General features: G+C 53.5%; 1 protein-coding gene across 2 annotated transcripts in view; it reads right to left on the bottom strand.

The window, feature by feature from the left end:
* The window catches only part of TBX4 (T-box transcription factor 4), a 46,907-nt gene that overhangs the window by 22,533 nt on the left and 3,229 nt on the right, over positions 1 to 21,145 (bottom strand). The window contains exons 2-5 of one of the 2 annotated variants that reach the window (XM_069790980.1): positions 19,860 to 19,948; positions 14,731 to 14,889; positions 13,701 to 13,795; positions 1,672 to 1,791 (exon numbers count right to left, since the gene is read on the bottom strand). In XM_069790980.1, the coding sequence (XP_069647081.1) occupies positions 1,672 to 1,791; positions 13,701 to 13,795; positions 14,731 to 14,889; positions 19,860 to 19,871 (386 nt within the window). In that variant the 5' untranslated portion in view covers positions 19,872 to 19,948. Of the gene's footprint in view, positions 1 to 1,671; positions 1,792 to 13,700; positions 13,796 to 14,730; positions 14,890 to 16,263; positions 16,558 to 19,859; positions 19,949 to 21,145 lie in introns of those variants that run through there. The other variant, XM_069790981.1, reaches the window with a different exon arrangement.

The raw sequence follows: 21,145 nt of genomic DNA, 5'->3' as shown, positions 1-21,145 counted from the left end.
TCGACCCAGCCACCCTCCCGCCAGCCCTGGGGGGATGCGCTGGGGCAGGGGGACTCAGGGAGGCTCCTGCCGCTCTGTGGTGTCTCTCTGTACATGGCAGTTGTGTTGGCGTTGGTCAAGGAGGAAATCTCGCCCGGGTTTCTGAAGAGGATGAAGCCTTCCAAGGCCATTCTGCACGGGGAGACGGTCTCACACGCTCCCCCGGGGAGAAGGGACCTGGGAGCGGGAGCGGGCAGCGGCGTGGGTGCAGCCCCCGCAGCCTTGCAGGGCTCCGGCAGCTCCGGTGGGAAGGGGCAGCTCCCCACTCCGGAGCTGCGTGCTGGCACACGGCGCTGCCCCTCGTACCCTCCTGCCAGGTACCCTTGCCCCCACATCAACACCACCACCACCAACTCTCGCAGACACGAGACCCAGCCGTGAGACATCCCTTCGTGGCAGCTCCCCCATTACTGTGCATTGTTCTCCTCTTATAAAACACCAATAAAAAGCAATATTACCAAAACCAACAGAGACTTTCCAGCGGCAATAAAATGAAAAGGGGAAACAGCTCGAGGGCTGGCAAAAGCTAAATTAAAGAGAGTTAACAACTATCCATCATCTAGGGCTTAATGGTTAAAACACAAAGTGGCCACCGCGCCGCAGAGGCCCTCAGTCCACTCCTCTTACCCAGCGGCACTCCAGGACAAAAGCGAGCGGAAAAGGGATTTTTTAAAACTAGAGCAGCCCTAATGTGCAAGTGAATTATTACAGTTTTATAGGATGTCACCAGGCTCGTTCCCATTAAGATGACTACAAAGTTTTCCATTGCTCGTCTTTTCACTAGGCAGCAGTCAGTAGAAGGGTTTGGGAAAAGCACAGCAAATAGTCACATCGAGGGAGGCTGCTGGGTGCATTTGGGGTAAAAATCAAAAGAGAAAACAATGTGCTTCCTTTGTCAGAAAGTAAAAATCATAGCTGCCTCTCCGGTAAGTAACTTTACTATCAAAGGCACAGGGAAGGGAAGAATAACAGAAGAGAAAGAAACTCCAGAGGAAGAATGAATTAAAAGAAAAAAAAACCCTAGACTGGATCTGGCGTTGGACTGCAATAGGGGGAATCGCCGCTCCCTTCGTCTGCCGGATCAGCGTGGCTGAACCAGGGCTTTGAGTAAACCACCCCACCTCTTGCATTATAGCTGATTGCCTAAAAGCAAAATATTACTCTAGAAGAAAGGAATTTAAATCTTTTCTCGACTCATGTAGACACCTAAGTTTTAAGGCCAAAATGGACCATTAGATCATCTAGTCCAGCCTCTGGTATAATGCAGGCTGTGGCTTTACCCTTTTACACCTGCACATGGTCTGATAACCTATGCTTGGCCCAAAGCATCTCCTCTGAAAAGACATCCAACCTTGAGCGCTTGGGAAATGAACACCCTGCCACCTCTATTAGCAGTTTGTTCCAGCAGTTGATCACCCGACCTGTTAAGAATATTTTATATTATGTTTGTCTGGTTTTAACTTCCAGCCATTGGCTCCTGTATCTGTCGCTGCTCCACAACAGAGCGCTCTGGGATGTTGGCATCCCTCCCGTGGGAAGGTATTTGTGTTGGTTTCTGAGTTTGCACAGCAAACAGTCGATCCAATTGCAATTTTCTTAAGGAAAAGAAGGCAAAGAGAAATGTTCTCTTACCATTTATTGTCACAGAATTTATACCGGTGGTCGTCAGCCGGGACAATGTCGATCAACAGGATGTACTTGGTCTTGGGATTCATTCCGGTCACTTTAACCTTGTAACTAGGAAACATCCTCCTTAGGAAAAACAAAGGGTTAACATGTTAGTGAACAACCTGGAGCAGCACTGGAACTGATGGAAACTTGGAGCAGCGCCCCAAAAGGCAGATCCACCACGTGATGAATTCACGCGAGGACAAATGAGCTACAAAACATTGCTGCTTATACATCACCTGAATCAAACTCACCCTTTCCAGAGCGTGGGCTGCACAGGGCTAGTGCAAAAATGGGGCACAAATATGGGTGAGGGTATATAGAGGGGGGTTATGGGCCAGTGCCAGGAAAAGGTGTGTGTAGAGAGAGATATGGGGGAGTCAACAAGTCCCTCCTTACGGGAGGCTGGGACAGGGAGCCCTCACTACCCCAGGAGGCTCCGCATGGCTTATGGCAGCCTCAAAAAAATTTTGAGTTGCCGTGAAAGTGCGTGAAAAGTCATGAGATGTGACTACACTTCAGAGGAAACTAAGCGCACGCAGCTTTCTCATTCACACGTTCCCAATGCCCAGAACACCAAGTCCCACCACTACTCTCGCGCAGCAGCTGAACCTGTGTTCCCTTCAACAGACTGAAAACTGAGGATCACTAAAGCCTGGCGGGAGTCTAAGGGTTAAACCCTGCGGTGGTGCGGACAGCCACTGCTCCTCTGGCCTTTCCGAATTTCCCAAATTCACAGCAAGCCCTTTAAACCTTGTTCGAGCCAGGAGCATCACAGAGCTCCCTGCTGAAAATGCGCCCGTCCCGCTGATTTCCCATTGACTTTAGCAGACACATAGCAACCAACACCAAACGGGCAACGTCACATAAACCAGTGTATCATTAAAGAACGTTTATATATATACATACACATTACATATCTAAAGAATCTTTGCAATATTAAAGAATATTTTTTTATAAAGCTATGGCTGTGAAACCAGTATATACCATCACGATCTGGTCTTACGATCCAAAGGAGATGGCCCTGATGGGTACGGGCACTGCCATGGGCTTCCCGAGCCCTCGAGGCTGCATCAGGAGCCAGGATTTGCAGGATCAGACACCTTACATCCTCAGAGTAACTATTTTCTTGGCTCCATCTTCCCAACCTCCTCCTCGTCCAGTAAAAAAAACAAGTCAATTGAACAAACTGGCTCACCACAGCCTTCAAGCAACCAGCCAGAACAGAAAATTCCCCTTTCCACCAGAGTAAGGGGGCAGAGGATGAGAATTGCTACATCCTGGAGTCATCCTAATTACCCTAATGAACAAGGGCCCAAACCCCAATGTCGTTTCTCCATTGGACGTGGTGGCCACTTTGCCCCCCACCCTTTATCCCTCCTTCCCCGGCACGTTGCCCCCGTGCCCGGCCGAGCTGGCCCGGGTCTGCAGCACCATTTTGTCGCTGCTTGGGGAGAAGGCAACAAAATGGGCCCTGTTCGACATCATTTCAATTGACTCTTTTAACCGCCCTGCATAAATTCCAGATGTTTACCATGTAATTAGCCGGGACTAAAAAGGGGTGGTTTACCAATGTCCGTATTTGATTTTCATTCATAAACTCTGCACTCCTCTTAACCTTGTCCTCCTACAGGTAAGCACCTGGATAAATACAGTAGGACATTTCAATTTGCGAATACACAGCCCAATTCACACGTTGAAAAAAATTGCATTAGGAATCCAATCCGAATGCCAAGATTTTTTTTTTTTTTAAATCAGGCCTTAGAATGACATTTAAAAATGAAACAAAAAAAGAGGAGAAACTGATTAAAAACCAGAAATGAGATGGACATGATTTGACAGTTACTTGCTTTGTACCAGGCGAACGTCCCGCATCAGGGATTTTTATAACATCTAGCTTCTGAATTTCTTTTTTTCTCAATCATTTCATTTACTGTAGTACATCCAAGCTGCTAAAGTAGCCGGACTGATATACTGTAAATGTTAAGTGCTTTTTTAATGGCATTTAAAATTAAGCTTTAGCATATGGAGTTCATATAGCATGGACATGCCTGAGTTTATAATGTTCTTTAGTATAGCCCTCTAAAATAAATACAAAGAGCCAAAGTACTACTATAATATATACAGCTGAAATTCTTTAAGGATAACAAATGGGGACTCACATCTGATTGAAGGTGTTGCTTAACTTGCAAACCGCTCGCTATCTTGCAGTGGTAGCATTGTACTCGGCAGTCGACAGACCCAGCTACAACCAAGTTTGCCAACTCTCTGCATTCTTTTCCAGGAAAACACGGGGCAGATTTCAGTAATTTGGCTGTGCACGGACATTTCATCATTATTATTAGCTGCTGCATTTTGGCCTTAAAAAAAAAATATGCAACTAATGTGCTGTCCAGGGACTTGTCAGTTTAATTTTCTTAATGAAAACATATTTCTCAACCCCTTGGCAGAGACTCATTTGGTAAATATCTCTTTGCAATACGATACAAACATGGGTTGTGCATTTCTGATAGGAAGGCATGACAAACCGAAGAGCTGGGTCCTAGAAAATGCAGTCACAGAGTTTCAACTAAAAAAAAAAAAAGAAAAAATAAGGGCAAGAGAGAGCACCTAATGTCATGTCCTGGCCCTTATTAAATGTCCCGTTTGAAAGAGGGGAGCAGAAAACCACAGCGGAGGCACGGGGCTGCACCAGCCCTGCCCGGGAGCGAGGCCGTGCCTACAGTGGGTCTATACAGCTCCCCGTCAGCCCTGGGAAGGGGCCAAAAACCTGCCTGCTTCCCCAAATTTACTACAGGTCAATGGACCTACTCACAGCCACGGGCTCTACGCTCAGTAGTAGCTTTGCATAACCGGCCCCTCTGCCAAATCTCTGCAGGCAGGAGCTCTCGGGCGGATGGGCGTCTCCGCAGAGGATGCTTCGCTCCGGCCAGCTTTCCCTGACAATAGCTTGCTTCATCATCCATTGCTCAGGGACCAGCAGCGGCAGAAGAATAACCCAGCGCTGCAATAAAAAAACTTGCCAGCGTCTTGCCAAGCTCTGGGAAAGCTCAGCCTGGCTTCGGTGGGAGGTCTGAAGCAAGATCCGGGCAGATCCGTATTTCACCCACCCTCCTTCCCGCTGCCACGCACGACTCCAAACCGGGCGAGAGCTTCGCTGCGCAGAAACCGGTTACAAAAACTGGGAATTTGGGACTTCCCGGGAAGCGTGTCCAAGCAGGCGGCATCTGATCCTCAGGCGACGCCTCCTGCGCCAAGGGCGGCCGCAGCTCTGCTGCAGGAGTGCAAACGGGGAAGCTCAGCCAGGTTAAGCGCTGGGCACGTCCGCACCACGGGATAAACCATTAGGTGAAGTTTAAGCCATCGGTAATCAGGAGGTTAAGAGCAGCAAGTCCTGGCCTCATCGTCTTTCGTTCAGACCCAAAGCCTGGGTCGGACACGGTGTCCAGGGGCTGCAGCAAACGCCCTGAACGTGCAAACGTCGCTGCCAGCTCTGGGCTGGGGGAGTCCAGGACCGGACCAATTTCTTCCCCTTTATGCTTGGGTTTTGGTTTTTTTTTTGAAAACCACACAAAGTTCTTCTGCAAAACACCGAGTCACTAAGACTCCAATTTTGGACACGTTCAAAACCCGCTTCTCCCTCAAGCCAGCAAAGAAAGGGACCATCCAGACTCCTCAGCACCATCCTGATGGTCTCCTGTGCCCCTCAAAGCTCCCTGCGGGGTTCGGTGGCTCTGCCAGGCACGTTTCTACCTCCCTCCCTGCACTGGCAGGGGCACGGTGCTGGTCTGCAACGGCAGCAGCTTTCACCGCCCTTCGGAGGGGAAAACTTCAATCCGTTTTTACGTTCACATGAGAAAAATCATTTTTTACGCTCACACGAGAAAACCGCCCTCAAAGAAAGCGATGACGGGGGAAAGGCTACGGTGCCTCGCTCCTGTGCGAGCAGGACATCTGATATGGCATTAAAATACCTCGGTCTGGCACCTGGTCGCTGGGGGGCTGAAATGCAGGGTGATGCCCTGGGGAGGGCAGAGGGGCTGAGCCCGGCGCTGGGGACCGCGGCCGGCATCACTGGGGCTTGGCACTGCACTGCCACAGCCCCGGCTAAACCCTTCCCCGCAGCTCTGTGCAGATGAAATGTAGCAAAACCAGTAAAAGCCAGGAAAATAAACAAGCAGCACAATTCTGTAGCCCTCCCAAGCTTCAAAGATGATGTGCGAGTGAATTATTTGTTCTGATAATGAAGCAGTCATTGCTTAGCTAAGTTTATGCTAGGCACATTTTATCTCTACATGATATTCACAAATTGTTTTAAAATGAACTGTTAGAATAAGCATCTCTTGTTTATTTATTTATTCTATTACTATCCAATCCCCTTAACCACGGAGCAGTTACTGACATGGAGCCAAAGCTTCTATTATGTTCAAACAAAGTTTAATTAATGTGTAATTGGTTGGTTGGATTTGGAAGCGAGCGATAAGAGGAAAGCTTTGCTTTCGTTTGGAGCAGCAGTTCCCAGCCTTTCGGACTCTCCAGGCTTGGCCGCTTCATGGGCATCTTGTGTTTTAATGCCCATGCGAGCAGGCCTGGTTGGTCCTGGAGAACTGGGCAACTGCAAGGTTCCCAGGTCCAACAAAGTCATATTTTTTGGAGAGGGGACAGCAATCCAGTGCAGCCAGAAAAGCCGAGAGCATCAGAGCTGATCAAAGAGCTCAAAACACTCATCCGAGCACCGACCGCCCTGCGCCACGCTGCACGCCAGGACCTTGCAGGGCTCATGCCTTGGTACTGCTGGGTGACGAGGTGGCCTCTGCAAACCCCTCGGGCCTCACCACCCTCCCGCTCACGAGGATTTGATCGGACCTTCCTTGCTTAGATGCAAACATCATTTCTGATGCATTAGCTGGGAAGGGGTTTCTCTGACCAGCACACGGTCAGCAGGGAAGCCATGGGGAACTTAAGTGGTATTTCCATAAAAAAAACCTGCATGGGAACAGGGCACCTGAGTCCTGTTGGAGCAACCCAAGTCACGTCCTCACCAAAGGTCATCGGTGCTCTCTGAAGCCCACGGAAACACGCAGACTGGTGCTCACTGCACATCCCTGTGGTGCGGATGGTGCTTCAGGTACTAGCGAGCGCTTCCTTCTGTCCTTTCGGGGGGTAAACCTGTCCCCCAGCCCCTCAGCAGCTGAAGTCCTGTTTTCCAAAGGAGTTTCAGTAAGACAAAGCTTTCCACAGACAGACAGCAATTTTACAAATCCTTGAGTTTGGGGTCATCAAGTAAAGCGAAAACGGGATTTTCAGAAGCTCCTGTATGGTGCTGTCTGGAAAGGTGATGCTTATGGCGTATCAGGTTGTGGAAGGATCAGGAAAACAAGAAATCACTCAACATCTTGGCTAACGAGCCATATCATGGTTGAAAGACCACCTCCTCAGAAGCTGCTGGACATGCGAAGATGCCTCCAGTGACGGTTTCAAAGCACCGAGGCAGACGACATGCCTACATCCCTGATAATGACTAATGTGGCCCCAAATTCTTCTCGAGAATTGGCCGTGGCTGCTTAAGGATGCTTCTCCACATCTTCATTGTTAGGAGGGAAAGGCATGGTGTGCAGAGGCTTCAAGAACCACGTTTCCATTCTGATGACCTTTCTGCTTTTTTTCTAATTTCCCTTCTTTTGACAAGCATTTCTTCCCCTGACTTAAAGCATCTTTAAAAATAATATTCTCCGGGGCAGATTAAAACAAATTTGGGGATGTCAGCTGTTTCTTTTAGCCTTTTAAATGGCATTTCCTTTTTGATAGATTCTTGCTTTCAGAAAATACTTTAAAGAGATCAAAGACTTTTTCAACAGGGTCCCATTTTCCCAGTGTATCCTAACCCTCAGTCCCTTATTTCTCTTATCACCCACGCCACTCCGCTATGACGCTCTGTATACAAAGTAAGAGCAGTTAACTTTGAAGTGCTGGATTAGCCCATGCCAGATCCTTGCCTCAGAATAACAAACAATACAGGTTCAACAGGAGTTCTCATCAGTAGTTCATTTTTCAGCCCCAAATTCACTGTCACTAACACAAGCAACATTGAACTCTCAGTCTATGGACAGATAGGAGAGATTTATCTGGTGGCAGGACCATGACCTAGTGATGAGAAGGTCAGACAGTTAAGGGATTTTTATATTTTGGAATGGCGAGGTTGTATTTTTTTCTTCTGGCTGGCGCATCTAATTTTTAAATAAAACATTGTTTCTCACATACTTGAGAACTTGGTTAGCTGGATGGCTGCTTTCATGGTCTAGAACATTTCCTCTCTTTGCCCCACGGTAACTCGAAACACGGGCAGGCTTCTTGCCGTGGGATGCTTCTCCGGTCCTTTCCTTTTGCTGCGACTGAAGTCGAGTAGAAAAGGTCCCAACGTGCCGGAGGACGGAAGAGGGGGATGCCGGCAGCACCAGCAGCACAGAACAGAGGTACCTCAGAGAGAAGCTCTACAAGACGGTGGCCAACGATCCGGCGCCACAACCTTTGAGGGCAGGTTGGCTCCCTCGCCAGCCCACCTCCCCGGCGGTGCAGCCCCTCCGGCCGCGGGGGCTTTCGGAGGAGCCGTGGGGAACCTTGGTGTCAGTGCCAGGCCGTGCGCCGGCTCATCGGTGCGGAGCAGGAGGTGATCCGCAGCGCAGGGGCAGAGCCCGAGCGACGGTGGGGATCTTCTCCGTCTGCTTTGGGCTTGACCAAACCCTCCCCTGCAACCCTGGCCAGCTCTGCTGCAGCTCCAGTCTAAGGACGAGCGGGAAAGCTTTGGGAACACCCTTAATCATGAGCATCCCGTGCCTTTAACAAACTAAAAGCAAGGGTTGCTGTTTGAAGAGAGAAGCGTGTTAAAAACTAAAATCCCATCCCTGCCCTACTCAGCGTGCACGAGCTCCGTCTTCCTCGCCAACGCTGTCGACATCCTTAGCAGCCCGGCCAAGAGCCATTGGAGTTTGCTCCCGCTCCTTTCTCTAAAAGCAGGAGTTTGCCCGAACAGGGTAATTCCAGGACCCCAAATTTAGGACTAAGCAGATCAAACATTCCTTAAATATCTACTTTATTTCCAAGTTTTAAATTGACGGCTCACATTCCATCGCTGATCTCGGATATTAAGGTTTGCTTTTGGATCAAAAACCTTTAGCAGAGATTCTTGTAACTGCCTCAAAAGATTCTGGACAAATATTTCCCTTTAATTGTAACGAGAACTGGGCATCCATATGCCCTACAGAGCCATGGAAAATTTAACTTTTAAAGGATTATTCACAGAGGAAAGCTGCACCAGCTTAGCCAAAGTATTTATACTTCTTCAGACCTTGATGTCCTAAAAACTAGTTTTATTTTGGTTTACTAAAGTTGATTAGGAACAGATTTTTTTAAACTGAAATAAGCCACTTTTAAAATGAAACTTGAACATCTAAAGGGGGTTTGCGTCTTTTCCACACATGCAAGCTGCTTTATTGATTTTTTTTTTCCTGTGCAATATTTTCCTACATATGCTTCTTAAAACCTGCTACCATAAAGACTGAAGCTATCTTTGTACCTGTGCACATCCTGTGCTCTGGCCAAAACTCAATTTCAGTATCTTGAGCCTCCTGTTCACATCTCTGGGGTGGTTATGCTACCATAGAGGAATTACACATTATTTTCTCTTCAGCAACTGTTCACAAAAACGTGACCAGACATCCTGTGAACTGGCATTTTTTACTGATTAGCCATAAGCTTCATCAAATTGTTTGCCCCTGGCAATATCTGGATAGGAACTGCAATGCTGCAAAGACTGGCACCTTGGAAAAAAACTAGGGAACAGCTAGAGCTAAATAAAAACTAACAGAAGGAAAGAAATCCTGAGCCAGGGAGACTGTGTAAGCAAAGATTAAGTACCTGCAAAAATAAGGTCTGGCAGATGAGATTTCACAAAGCATTAAGAGAGACAAAGCGGGGTTTGCCACATGGTTAAAAAAAAAAAAAATCACAATAGCTCAGTTAAATGATAGCACGTAAGAGCGAGGAGATGAAATGGGAAAGCAGGGTTTATAATGAAGTTTCTCGCTTGCTGTCTGCTTTACCCACCCTGGTAAAGCTCCCTCCCTGCCCCATGCCTGCACTCCAGCAGAAGGTGAGCGCCTTCCTAGGACAGGCACAGCCAGCGCCGGGCACAGCGGGGCTGTCCCGGGAGGGAATTCCCATGGCCGTCTGCACCTCCATCCTCCAGTGCACCCTGTCCCCTTTATTACCATCTACAGTGATTTTAGTAATTTCATTTAATAGGACCCCGCCGCTTGGAAAACGCGCTTTTTTTTTTTTTTTTTTTTTAAATAAATGGGAGGATTTGTGAATAATTAATAGCCTTATTTATAAACACAGGCGTGCACGGCTCGATGTGGGTTTTGGGCTCATTCACCCATCCCGGGAAGCCGTGCTGGGACCGGGCACCAGGCACCGGGGACCGGCCGCAGCCGCCGCCCCGGGGCTCGGCGGTGAGAAGCTGCTCGGAGAAGCGAACCCCGGGGTTTCACAGCCAAGGCTGCCTTGCCGAAAGAGCTGCCCTGCAAAAATGCCACTCGCCACGGCCAGCGCTTAGAGAAATCACGCGTGGTCGGTTTTCTTCTCGTTCCTCCCCGGTTTAGGCAGCCCCTGGGTACCTCCAGCCCCGGGCAGCGGCAAAACCGGGGAGATTTTTGCGCTACGTCTATGGCAGCCTTTAAAAACAAGCAACGGCCAAACCCTCCGGAGCAGAAATCCGTAATTAGAAGAAACCTCCGAGAGGAGGAACAAGAAAAGGTTCTGATTTATGGAGCCCTGCGTCCCATCCTCTGGGCGCTGCGATGGGCAGGATTTTATGTCTGAAGGAGGCGAGCGGTTTTATGCAAAGTTCAGGGAACTTTGCTAACATAAACTTTTTATCTGTTGATGATCCTTTTAATATAAAATAATCTCTTTTTTTTTTCCCTCCCACAATGAAGCAGTCGAACATTAAAAAGATAGCGAGTGCATTTTAAAGATGTTTCCACTTTATAAATCAAGCTTCCTTGGCAACAACATGATTTCTATTTCAATGCTGAGCTTGCTGTGTTCTCCTAATATCTCCTACAGATCAGTCCTAAGAGGGAGTAATAATCCCCCAAAGTAATTCTCAGCCCTAAATTCTCGATAATTTATAGTTGGCTCGTTCTGTGGAGCTCTACAAAGAATGAAACAAATGACTCCCCCTCCCCCCCCCCCCACTAAGTTATCAATATTTGCCTTGTTTATACAAAAAGGCTATTTTACACCATTGCCATGGAATTAACGCTTCCGCTGAGCTTTACATTTCCTCTCCATTGAGTGAACTTGTCATTAAAGTCACTTTTTTGTTGTTGTTTGAAATTTAAAAATCAGGCTTCAATTTCTTTTCGTTTGTGCCCCTTGAGGTCAGACAGACCGACATTGAAGTGATTTCAACTAACTGCATTCAGGGGCATCTCTGTGCCTGCTGGGAGGGGGATTAGAGTCCTAATTAGTGCCTGCAATTAGCCGTTTTCCCTCTTCTCCCCCCCCCCCAATGCTAAATGCAAGTGCATACAAATCTCCATTAAGCATCCTTTTTTTTTTAATTGGGTCAAGAGGAGGTTTATTATTGCTCCTCTTTATTTAAATAGCTTGGGTAAAATAAAATCTGCATGAAGTAATAATTTTCAGTTCGTCATTCGCATTACCATTAACGGCATATTCCTGCTTTTGGGCTGCCCTGCTCCCAGCCCCGCACTCGGTATGAGCGAAGAAACTTAAACGATCACGGGATTTAAGTTGCTCGGGTTTTCTGCCGTCCTCATACTAATTATTTTGTGCCTTTTTTTTTTTTTTTAATTATTTTTTTCCCTTTCGGTGCTGCTCGAGAGCCTGACCCGGGACAGGGAGGGAGAGAGCCGGGTCCGGGCACCGGCGGGTCCCCGGCAGCAGCCCCCGCTCAGCCCCAGCCCAGTGTCCAAAGAGGACAAAAAATAAAAAACATTGCCCTTTATTTCGACACCATTTGCAGCTGGATACAGGGAAAAGAAAGGAAGTGACTATTCTGTTTCGTGTTATTCATCAGCATTTTGGCCATTTCTCTTTTTTGATTAAAAGCTATTTATCTCAAAAAAAAAAATTGAAATGCTGTTAGCTCGGTGGTGCCACGCTTATTTTCACAAATGGAGAATTCGGCTTCGATAACATAAAAAACAAAGTTTTGTACATCTTGGGGTCAATCCCCCCATCCCCTCAGTCCCATCCACATGTTCACGAAAGGTGACTACGTGTGCACTGCCTGCTCCACCGGACAAAGAATGTGGGACTGAGCCCTATACATATGGATTTGTTTAAACAATCCACGTTAAGACTTACAAAGAGATAACATGCACATTTGGGATGCTTAGGGTCTAGAATTTGGTAAAGATATTACACGTCCCGCACAGACGCACTCAGATACTATAAATTAAGGGTGAAATATTTGAGGTCTTGATCCCCTAGTCTTAGCTGACTTAGGCAGCAGACCTATCAAAATGAATCCGGCTCTTCACATCAGCAGACGCTACAGAACAAGCCCTAAGATTTTATACACCAAAATGTAGGGTGATAAGGACAGAATTACCCGCACAATCACTTCATAAATAGGCCAAATAGCAAACAAATTGAAGATCCCCGGGACATACACCCCCTCTCCGGGGGGACTAATGGGAATATCTCGGTTATTAGAGTAAAGCTTCCCTACACTGGCCAGCTGCTGCACAGAGCAGCACTGCCGGGGATGGGGGAAAGGAGAGGGAAACCGCCCATCACTTCCCAAATCCAAAGCCCGGGGTTGGGGTCTGGGTCTCGCAGTGTGGGCAGCAAACAAGGCAGAAAAGGCACGCACACCCCCCCGAGCCCCCCGCCTGCCCCGCGCCAAGGCTCAGGGACCACAGGGAAAAAAAGACTGCAGAGATATTGACTGTGGGAATTTTAATTTTTTCTTCTGCTTTCTCCCCATTATTTGTCCTCCTCCACAGCTCTCTAGCACAGGGTAAAATCAGCGATTGCGGGGCATGGCAGAACCACACAGCTGTGTTAGAATTAAACGGATTTCCACACCTAAGTCTGGCAATTCTTCTTTTCCAGCAGCAGCGATGAGAGCCTGCTGCCGCAGAAGCCGAGGACAGATATTTCGGTGCCCGCAGTGGGAGCTGGCTAGTTTTGTTGGGAACCGCCTGACTCCCAGGCTGCTGATGGGCTGAGGTTTAATTCTGATGTTGAATTTTCTGACATTAATTCTGCCATCTCCCACCTGAGCAGCCCGGGAGGGAAGGGAGCCCTGAGCAGGCGCAGGGATGGGTTCCCCAGGGAAGCGAAGCCTCTGCGAGCCACTGGGCTCCCTCTCGCCTGGGCCTGGGTGTGCATGCTGAGGGGGCTCTGATTTGGTCAAAATTATTGTTTGTTTCCAAGGGAAGGCAGGGGTTTTTTTCCCCACACTTAACAGGATCAAAATGGTACCCATCTCTCTTTCACTTTCGAGATTAGAAGCATAGCCTAAGCCTTCGTATTGCTAAAACTTTGGTGCAAAGTATGCCACCACAGGTCTTAGCGCACTAAAGCAGAAAAGGGGAGTTGGGTTTGCTTTGGGGAAAAAAAAAAAAAAAAAAAAAGAAAAAAAGTAGAGCCACAATCATGCTAACATCTTAAAAAAAAAAACCCAAATAATAAAATGAAGAATTACCAAAGAGAATTGGGACTAAATGTAGCAAATGACTCCATAACTCTTTCTTGCATCCACAGCCTCATTTGCCACACTCAAACGCATGCACAGTTTATACCCCAAAAAAATGACCTTACTGAAATCTGCAACCACAATAATAATTTTTTAAAATGACACTAATTGCAGTAGCTCTGCAAAACCCAGTCCCAGCAAACAGGGACATTTCATACGGATCAGAAGCAACACGTGTTCGCGGGGAATTTTCACTAACCTGCCTGCTTTGGTTATTATCATTTCGGTGCCAGCTTCATGAAATTTCTTCCATAGCTCCTTCTCATGGAGATAGACTTTGATATTTTCTATTGTCTGGAAAAAAAATAAAGACAGTGAGGATAGGAAGAAATGCCTGGGAAAACCTCGGAGAGGGGCTGGGGAAGGGCGGTGGGACTCGGGGGCTGCGCACCCCGGACCGGTGCCGCAGCCGAGGCGCCGGGCGAAGCCACACCAGCCCCGGTCCTGCCTGTGCGGGAGGAGGATGGAGTCCCAAAAATTCCACTGCCCTTTGCCAAAAATAAGAGAAACAAACTGAGGCCGGTTTTAATTGCAGACTTTCACATCCAGGCGGGACACTGAGGCCAAAGGGATTTTTTTTTTTTTTTTTTTTTTTCCGTAGGGGTTTCCGTGCCCCGATGGGGCAGACGGGCCCCGCTGTCGCCCTGGGGGTCCCAAAAAACCGGGGCCGGGAGCATCCGCGGGGATACCCGCATCCGCGGAACAACGTGCGCGTCCAGGGCCGCGGTTTCTGCGCGGAGACGTTCTTTTCCGCGGGATGCCGGGGACACCGCGGAGGCGCCGGCCGGGCGCGGGGAGGAGGGGACAAAGGCAGAGAAGCCGCGATGTACCGAGAGGGCGCGGACGTTTTATTTAGCGGGGGAAAAAACAAAAAACCAAACAAACAAACAAAAAAAAAACAAACAAAAAAACGAAACCCAAGGAAACCCACGGGACGAGCGGCCGCGGCTCTGCCACACGACGGGCCCCGATGGCCGTAACCCGACGGCGGGGACGCGGGCGGCCTGCTTTGCACCGGGAAAAAAAAAATTAAAAAAAAAAAAGAAAAGAAAAATGCAATTTCCTCGCAATTCCCCCCCCACACCACCACCCGGGTCGTGGCCGAGGGAGCTGCGCGGTGGCGGGGAGGGCTGACTCCGGCCCCCCCCCAGCCGGGCTCCGGCCGGGCTGGCGGGGAGAGCGAGAGGGGCGAAGCCGTCGGGCAGGACGCGGGGCCGGGCGGTGCGTACCTGCTCGGGGTCGGGGAGCTGCGGGCTGCTGAGCGGCGTGCTGCTCCCCCCGGCTACGCCGAGGACGGGGGAACCGGCGGAGGAGTCCGCATGGCCGGGCGCGGGGGCTGTTGGAAACCCTTCCTCGGTTTCAGACAGGCTTTTCTCCTGGAGCATTTCCTTGCGGGGAAGAGAGGCGCACCGTTAGCTGGCAGCACCGGGGGCCACGTCCAGCCCCTGTATCGTGTGTGTCCCCCCCCACGCTCCCCGCCGCCTCCCACCCCAGCCATCGGGCACGGCCACCTGCGGGGGTCAGGCCCTCCCGGCCCGGCCCGAGGTCCTTCCTCAGGCGGCGGCACTCGGCGAGACTGGGACGCGACACCCCCGGCCCCGGGGGGGAAAGCTGCTGTGCCCAGGAGAGCCGGGCCGGGCCCGCCTGCCCCCGCGGGGGAGCCGCCCACGCGTGGCTGCGCTCCCGCCTGAGGCCCGAGCAGCTCATCTCAGCTGTGGCCGCAGTCGTCCCCCCCCCGCCAGCCCCGACCTTTTCTCCTCTCCCCCCCCTTGCTTTCTTGCCACCGGTACCCGTCGGGGAGGGCAGCCCGGCCCGGCCCGTCGGGGCTCCGGGGGCTTCGCGACGGCGCTCGGGACCGCGGCGAAACGCTGCGGCGGAGCCGGGCGGCGTAAACAGGCGGAGTGCTGGGCTCCGAGATAAAAGGGCCCCTCTTAAACTTGGACGGAGACTGGGAAAAGCCAATAAAGATAAGGCCTGACAGCTCCGCCGGGGCTGCCGCGCATCAAGCCCCGACTTTTACAGCGCGGAGGGACGCGGCCGCCCGCTCCGCTCGACGGACGGACGGACGGACAGACGGACGGAGATTCAGATTCCCCCCGGCGCGGAGGGGGAGCGGCCCCGGGGAGCGATACCGGCCTTCCCCACGGGGAAACGCTGACGGTACCCGGTCCCTCGGCCCCCGACGGAGCGCTGCTCTTCCCCCGGTCCCGGTCCCCGGCGCTCCCCCTCCCCAGCTCCAACCACAGCAGAGCTTCAGGGAGGGCTCCAGCCAGCCAGCCCGGCTTCTGGCGAGGGGACACACACACATACACTCCCGTGGATAGCTGCACCCTACACACCGCGGACCCCCCCCCCGCCACGGCCCGGGGCAGGGATTGCCCGGCAGCCCCCGGCCGCAGCGGCTCACCCGCTGCCCCGAGCGCTGGCACCGCCGGTTCCCCCGGCCCCGCTCCGGGAGAGAAGGGAACGGCCCCAGCCCGATCGAGGTGGGGATGTTCCCGGTGGTCAACCCGGGTGACCCGGGGAAAGCACAGGTGGGAGGCGACGACCCCCCCCGCCCGAGGCCCCGGCTCCTTCCCCCGGCCGGGGATCCCGGTGCTCCCGGGGACGTAGCGGGATGGCAAGCCGGGGGGGGAGCAGCGGGGACAGGCCGGGGGTGGCGGCGGGGGGGACACCTCGGCAGGGAGCTCCGCACCCGCGGAGTCCCCGCTCCCTCCCATCCTTTTTCCTTCCTTCCTTCCCTCCGCACCCCGGGAACTCACACGGCCGGCCGGGGGGGCAGGAGGCGCAGCGGGGGGCTCCGGGCTTCGCCTGGGGGCGGCTGCGGCATGAAGGGCATCCGCGGGGGCTGCGCGGGGGCTGCGCGGGGGCGCTCAGGCCGCCGGCCGCGGCTCCGCGGCCCCCGATGGCAGCGGCGTGCGGGGCATCCCCCGCTGCGCGGATTCACTTTCCCTTGATCTCGGCGGAAAATGTTCCATAAAGATCCAGTTTGGGGCCTTTCGACTCCCTCCCTCTTTGTCTCTCCCCCCCCCCCCTCCTCCCTTTTCCCTTCCCCTCCTGTTGCTGACGTTGCCGCTGTCAATCACGGCCCCACAGACCGGCTCTGGCCCGCTCCGCCCGGCCCGGCCCGCTCGGCCCCGGCCCCGGCCCCGGTCCCACCCGACGGTCCGTACCGGGGGGAACCGGCCGACCGGGACCAGCCACCTCCCGCTCCCCGCGTACCGGGCCCGGTCGCGGCCTTCCTTCCCCGGCCTGCCTCGGCTCTGCGGCCGGGCCTGGCGGCGAACGGAGCCGCTCGCTGCTGGGAGCGGGGGAAACCCGGGAGGGGGGACACACACCACGACACCCCCAGCCCCGCCGGTCCCTTCCCAGCCCCGATGGTCCCGGCGCTCCCCAGTGCCCGCCGGACCGGGGGGGGCTGCAGCGGGAGCGCCGCGGTGGGCACAGGCCGCGCTTGGAAGGGGCTCTTGGCTGGGCGGACCGGGCCGTGGAAGGCGGTGGGACCGGCCGGGAGAGAGACGACAGGGCTCCCCGTCCTCCCTCGGTCGCGACAGAGAGCCCCGAGCCTCGCCCCGAGGCGGGCAGGAGCTGCGCGGCCGCTGCAAAAAAAGCGGCGACCAGGCCGGGCCGCCGGGGTCAGCCCTCGCCGGGGCCGCCCCGAGGGGAGCGCGGCCGGGGTGGGGGGGAGAGGGGCTCCCGGCCCCGCACCCTCCGGCCACGGGCATCGCCTGCTCGGGGCTCCCACCGCCAAGCCACCCCCCCCCCCCAAACCAGGGAGAGAACCTTCCTCGGGACGAGCGCTGTCGCGACTGAACGGGCCGCTTCAGCTCTGCTGTCGCGATTACCGACACCCACCCACCCCGCAGCGCGGCTGCCCGCCCCGTGCCAAGCAGCCCCTCGCCTCCACCCGAAACGCGCCCAGGCTCCCGCGCTACCCCCCCCCCCCCCCATAGCTATACTTATCGCGACAGCCCCGCTGCTGCGCACCGCCCTATATCGCGACAGCCCCGCCTGGTTCTGCTCCGGCTCCGCGCCCGCGGGGAAGGACGATGGACGGGAACCGCTTACCCGAGCCGGCCGGTCCCGGGTGGGCGCCGAGGTGCCGCTCGCCTCCCGCAGCCCCGGGTTCACAGGGACACGGCCATGAGCCGGCGGGGCTTCCCGGGGCAGGATTTTTATCGGGGTTTATCTTGAAAGTGAATTTAAACCCAAACTCACTCCCACCGTCACGTGGTGCCGAAATTGGGAACAGGAGCAGAATAAAAAGTAAACTGGGGTCAACCTCTTAATGAACCTTTTCCCCACTCCTACAAAAAAAAAAAAAAAGGGGGGAAAAAGGGGGGGGGAGGGGGAAAAAAAAAAAAAAAAGGCCCCGGGCGGGCCGGGGGATGCGAGCGAGGGAGCGGCGAGCAATTCCCGCAGGAGCCGGCGGGCCGGGACCGGGACCGGCGGCAGGTGAGACCGGGCCGGCGGCCGGGCCCCGACGTGCGCCTGCGGGGCCGGGGCGATGGGGGGGGACCGGCGCCCGTCCTGCCCCCCGCACAGACGGAGCAGGGGCCGAGGACGGCCTGGGGGGTGAGGAACCGTCCCGGCGGGACCCCGGTGGGAGCGGGGAGACCCGGTCCGGCTCGTCCGGGGTGTCCCGGAGCACCGGTCCCCGGCGCCGAGCTGGGCCCCGTACGCGACCGCGGTGGTTTCCGCGGGTCGTAGCTGCTTCTGAGCTACGGGCCGGCCCCCGTACCCCGACCCCACCGCCGCGGGAGGGGAGAGTCCGCGCAGAGCCGCGGAGGATGCGCGCAGCCGGGCACCGCACCGACCGCCGCTCGGAGCGCTCCGTCCCGCCGCCGGTTCCCACCTGCGGGCCGGGCTCTCTCCGCAGGTTGCGGGGCCCGGGACGGCTGCCGAGGGCCGGGCTCCACGGCAAAGGTGAATTTGGGGATTTACTCTGCGGCTGGTGCCGGTCGCTCGGCTTTGTTCGGGTGAGTCTCCCTCCACCCCTTCCTCCCGCAGCCGCGGACAGGGACAGCGGGAATCAGGGACGCTGCCTGCGCTTCCCTACGTTAAATGCATATTTTTTTTTTTTCACCCTTGAACAAAAAAAAAAAAAAAAAGAAGGGGGGGAGGGGGCCATCCCCAAGTGGGGAGGATTTAATTAAAGCAAAGCCAAAGCCTCCCCCTCCTCCTCCCGCCAGCCCCCGGCCCTCCCCGTCTGTGCGGCCGGGGATGCTGGAGCGCGGTGTCGGGCCCTTCCCCGGCTGAAGTTATCCACGCTCGGCTCCTCCGTGCCTTCAGACCGGGCAGCACCTGCCCGCAACGGGCTCCGGTCCACGGCACCTACCCCCCCCCCCGCCCCCACCACCCCCGGGGCTCCTCCAGCCGCCACCCGCACCGGTGGGGCTGGAGGAGGCCGCGACCGGTTTCATCAGCCCCCGGTGGAGGGGACGGGACCGGAGCCGAGGGGCGAAGCGTCCCCGTCGGACGGAGCCCCCCCCCCCAGCCCCCGGCAGCGCCGTGCGCTTCCCGGAGGCTCCGGCAATTCCCGGCGAGGCTCGAAACCAGCCTGACTGTCATCACCCGGCAGATAAACGGCCGGATCCCCGACGGCAGGGTGGCTCCTATTCACGGCTCATCACCGCCGAGCCCAAGGAGCAGGCAGGGGGAGGATAAGCCCCGCTTTCAGGGACCGGCTCTCCAAACCACTCATCACTGTCACCGAGCTCGCTCATGCCTTGGCCCTAAACACCGGCGATTAATAAAAGTTTACTGTCGCTTTTCTCCAATAATTACACTCAGGCTGCGAGCCGGGAAAAAAAACCGAGCGGGCTCAGACCTACGCGTTACCTGCGGGGATGCTCCACCGCTTCTCCAGCCGCGCTCCTCTTCCCCCCCCCCCCAAGAAAACCTGCTTTCTCTCCCCCCGCTCCTCAAGAAAACCTGCCAGCCACGACGGAGACGAGGGGACAAGCGAGCCCCGAGCCCGCACCCGACGGTGCCGGGCGGCCCCGGCTCGGAGCTGCGGGGCGAGGCGGGGGGCGGCGGGGAAAAACCCCGCGGGGTCCGGCCCGGCTCCCGGGAAGCCAGGACCGAGCCTCGGCCGCATGGGTTGGCAGAGATGGATGGGCTGGAGCGGAAACTCACCGGTTTACGCTGCCGAGGAGGGGATGAATGGATGAGGACCGCGAAAAAGTTGCCGAATTTGGCCAGTAATAAGGCTGGAAGAATGGAGTGCTAATACTGAATTATGCGTGTACTCGGGAGGAATTACACGGCATCAGACTCGGGCTTCTAAACAGGGACAGTGCCAAACTTCTAATAACTGTGTAATATGCTTATTTATACCATACAAGGACTTACAAACCTCATTGTGCATAGCAGCTGGGTCGTATTTCTTTACCCTTCCATTCCTCAGGCTCTTTTGCCAAGAGACTGGTACCAAACACTTCTAGGCTGAAAGGAAAACACAAAATTAAATTGCAAAGAAACGATGACAGGAAGCATGGGTAAGATACGGGCTGACGTGCGGCCCTTTCATCTTAAGCATCTGCCTAAAATAGACGCAGTAAGGGGGCACTGAAAATATGCACGGTTTTAAATGCAAGTGATTCTCTGCTTCTAAATCGTTCGGTCGAATTATCCGCATGTAGTTGCCTGACCTGGGCACGTTTGTAGGCTCTAAGGCTTTGTTTTAGACCATTAAGTAAATAATTTAACGAATGTTTTAAAATGTTGGAAAGTAACGTGTTACTCAGTCTTGCACTGAGCTCCGCTGAAACTGGGTAAATCAAACGAACAGCCATATTCCGATTTGGTTTTAAATATTTGGGGGATATTTGATAATTTCGTCCCAGCGTACCAAGTGTACTTACCCCTCGTAATTTCCAGCAAAGCTACGTAGGATGCAAACAAGCAATGTTCACTGTGTAACCAGTAATAATTAAAACGATGAACGAATATTCATTTATCTAGACATTTTTTAAAAGCTTAAGTATTTTACAAATAAAAGCAAACAATTGTGGCACGGTTTTAATTTTTAAAACTAATGTTAACTTTGCCTAAATGCTCTGGATTTTTATTTTTTATATGCTGTCTTATTATTTTTTAAAGTAGCATCTAGAAAAATATCATTGGAAGTCCATGGCACATTTTGTACGAACGAGACTTTGCTGTGAGCTTGGCAACACTCTAAGAATGAACAGTCCAGAGATCACTGCCCTGGTGAACGTCAGACTGAGATAGTCTTTCCTAGCCAAAGGTCTGATTTAACTTCAGTATATTAAAAAAAAAAAAAAAAGGAAAAAAAAAGAAAAAAAGAAAAAGAGAGAATTGCTCCATCTGCTTTGCAATGACTTTTTTGTTTTTTAATTAAAAGAGCCCTAAAGCTACGGCATGCTGGAGCATGGGAGCAGGCAAAAGGGACCACGCCAAAATGGAAATAATGGTTTTAAAAAATAAAAGCAGAACAATGCCCAGTGCTCGGCACGTTGTGCTTCTTACGCAGCCTGGCTACAAGCGCCACGGCGGCCGCAGCTCCGCTCCCTGCACCAAGCCAAAATGGTGCTGCGGGGATTTGGTCCGAGCAGGCCCTGCCATTGCCGCTCGGCACGCGGTCGCCGCCGTTTACAGCAGGTCAGCGCCTCCGGTCGC

This window comes from Haliaeetus albicilla, chromosome 9 (genome assembly GCF_947461875.1).
Source record: "Haliaeetus albicilla chromosome 9, bHalAlb1.1, whole genome shotgun sequence".
Lineage (NCBI taxonomy): Eukaryota > Metazoa > Chordata > Aves > Accipitriformes > Accipitridae > Haliaeetus > Haliaeetus albicilla.
The sequence above is the reverse complement of the archived record's forward strand: the minus strand, read 5'-3'. Positions and strand labels throughout refer to the sequence as shown.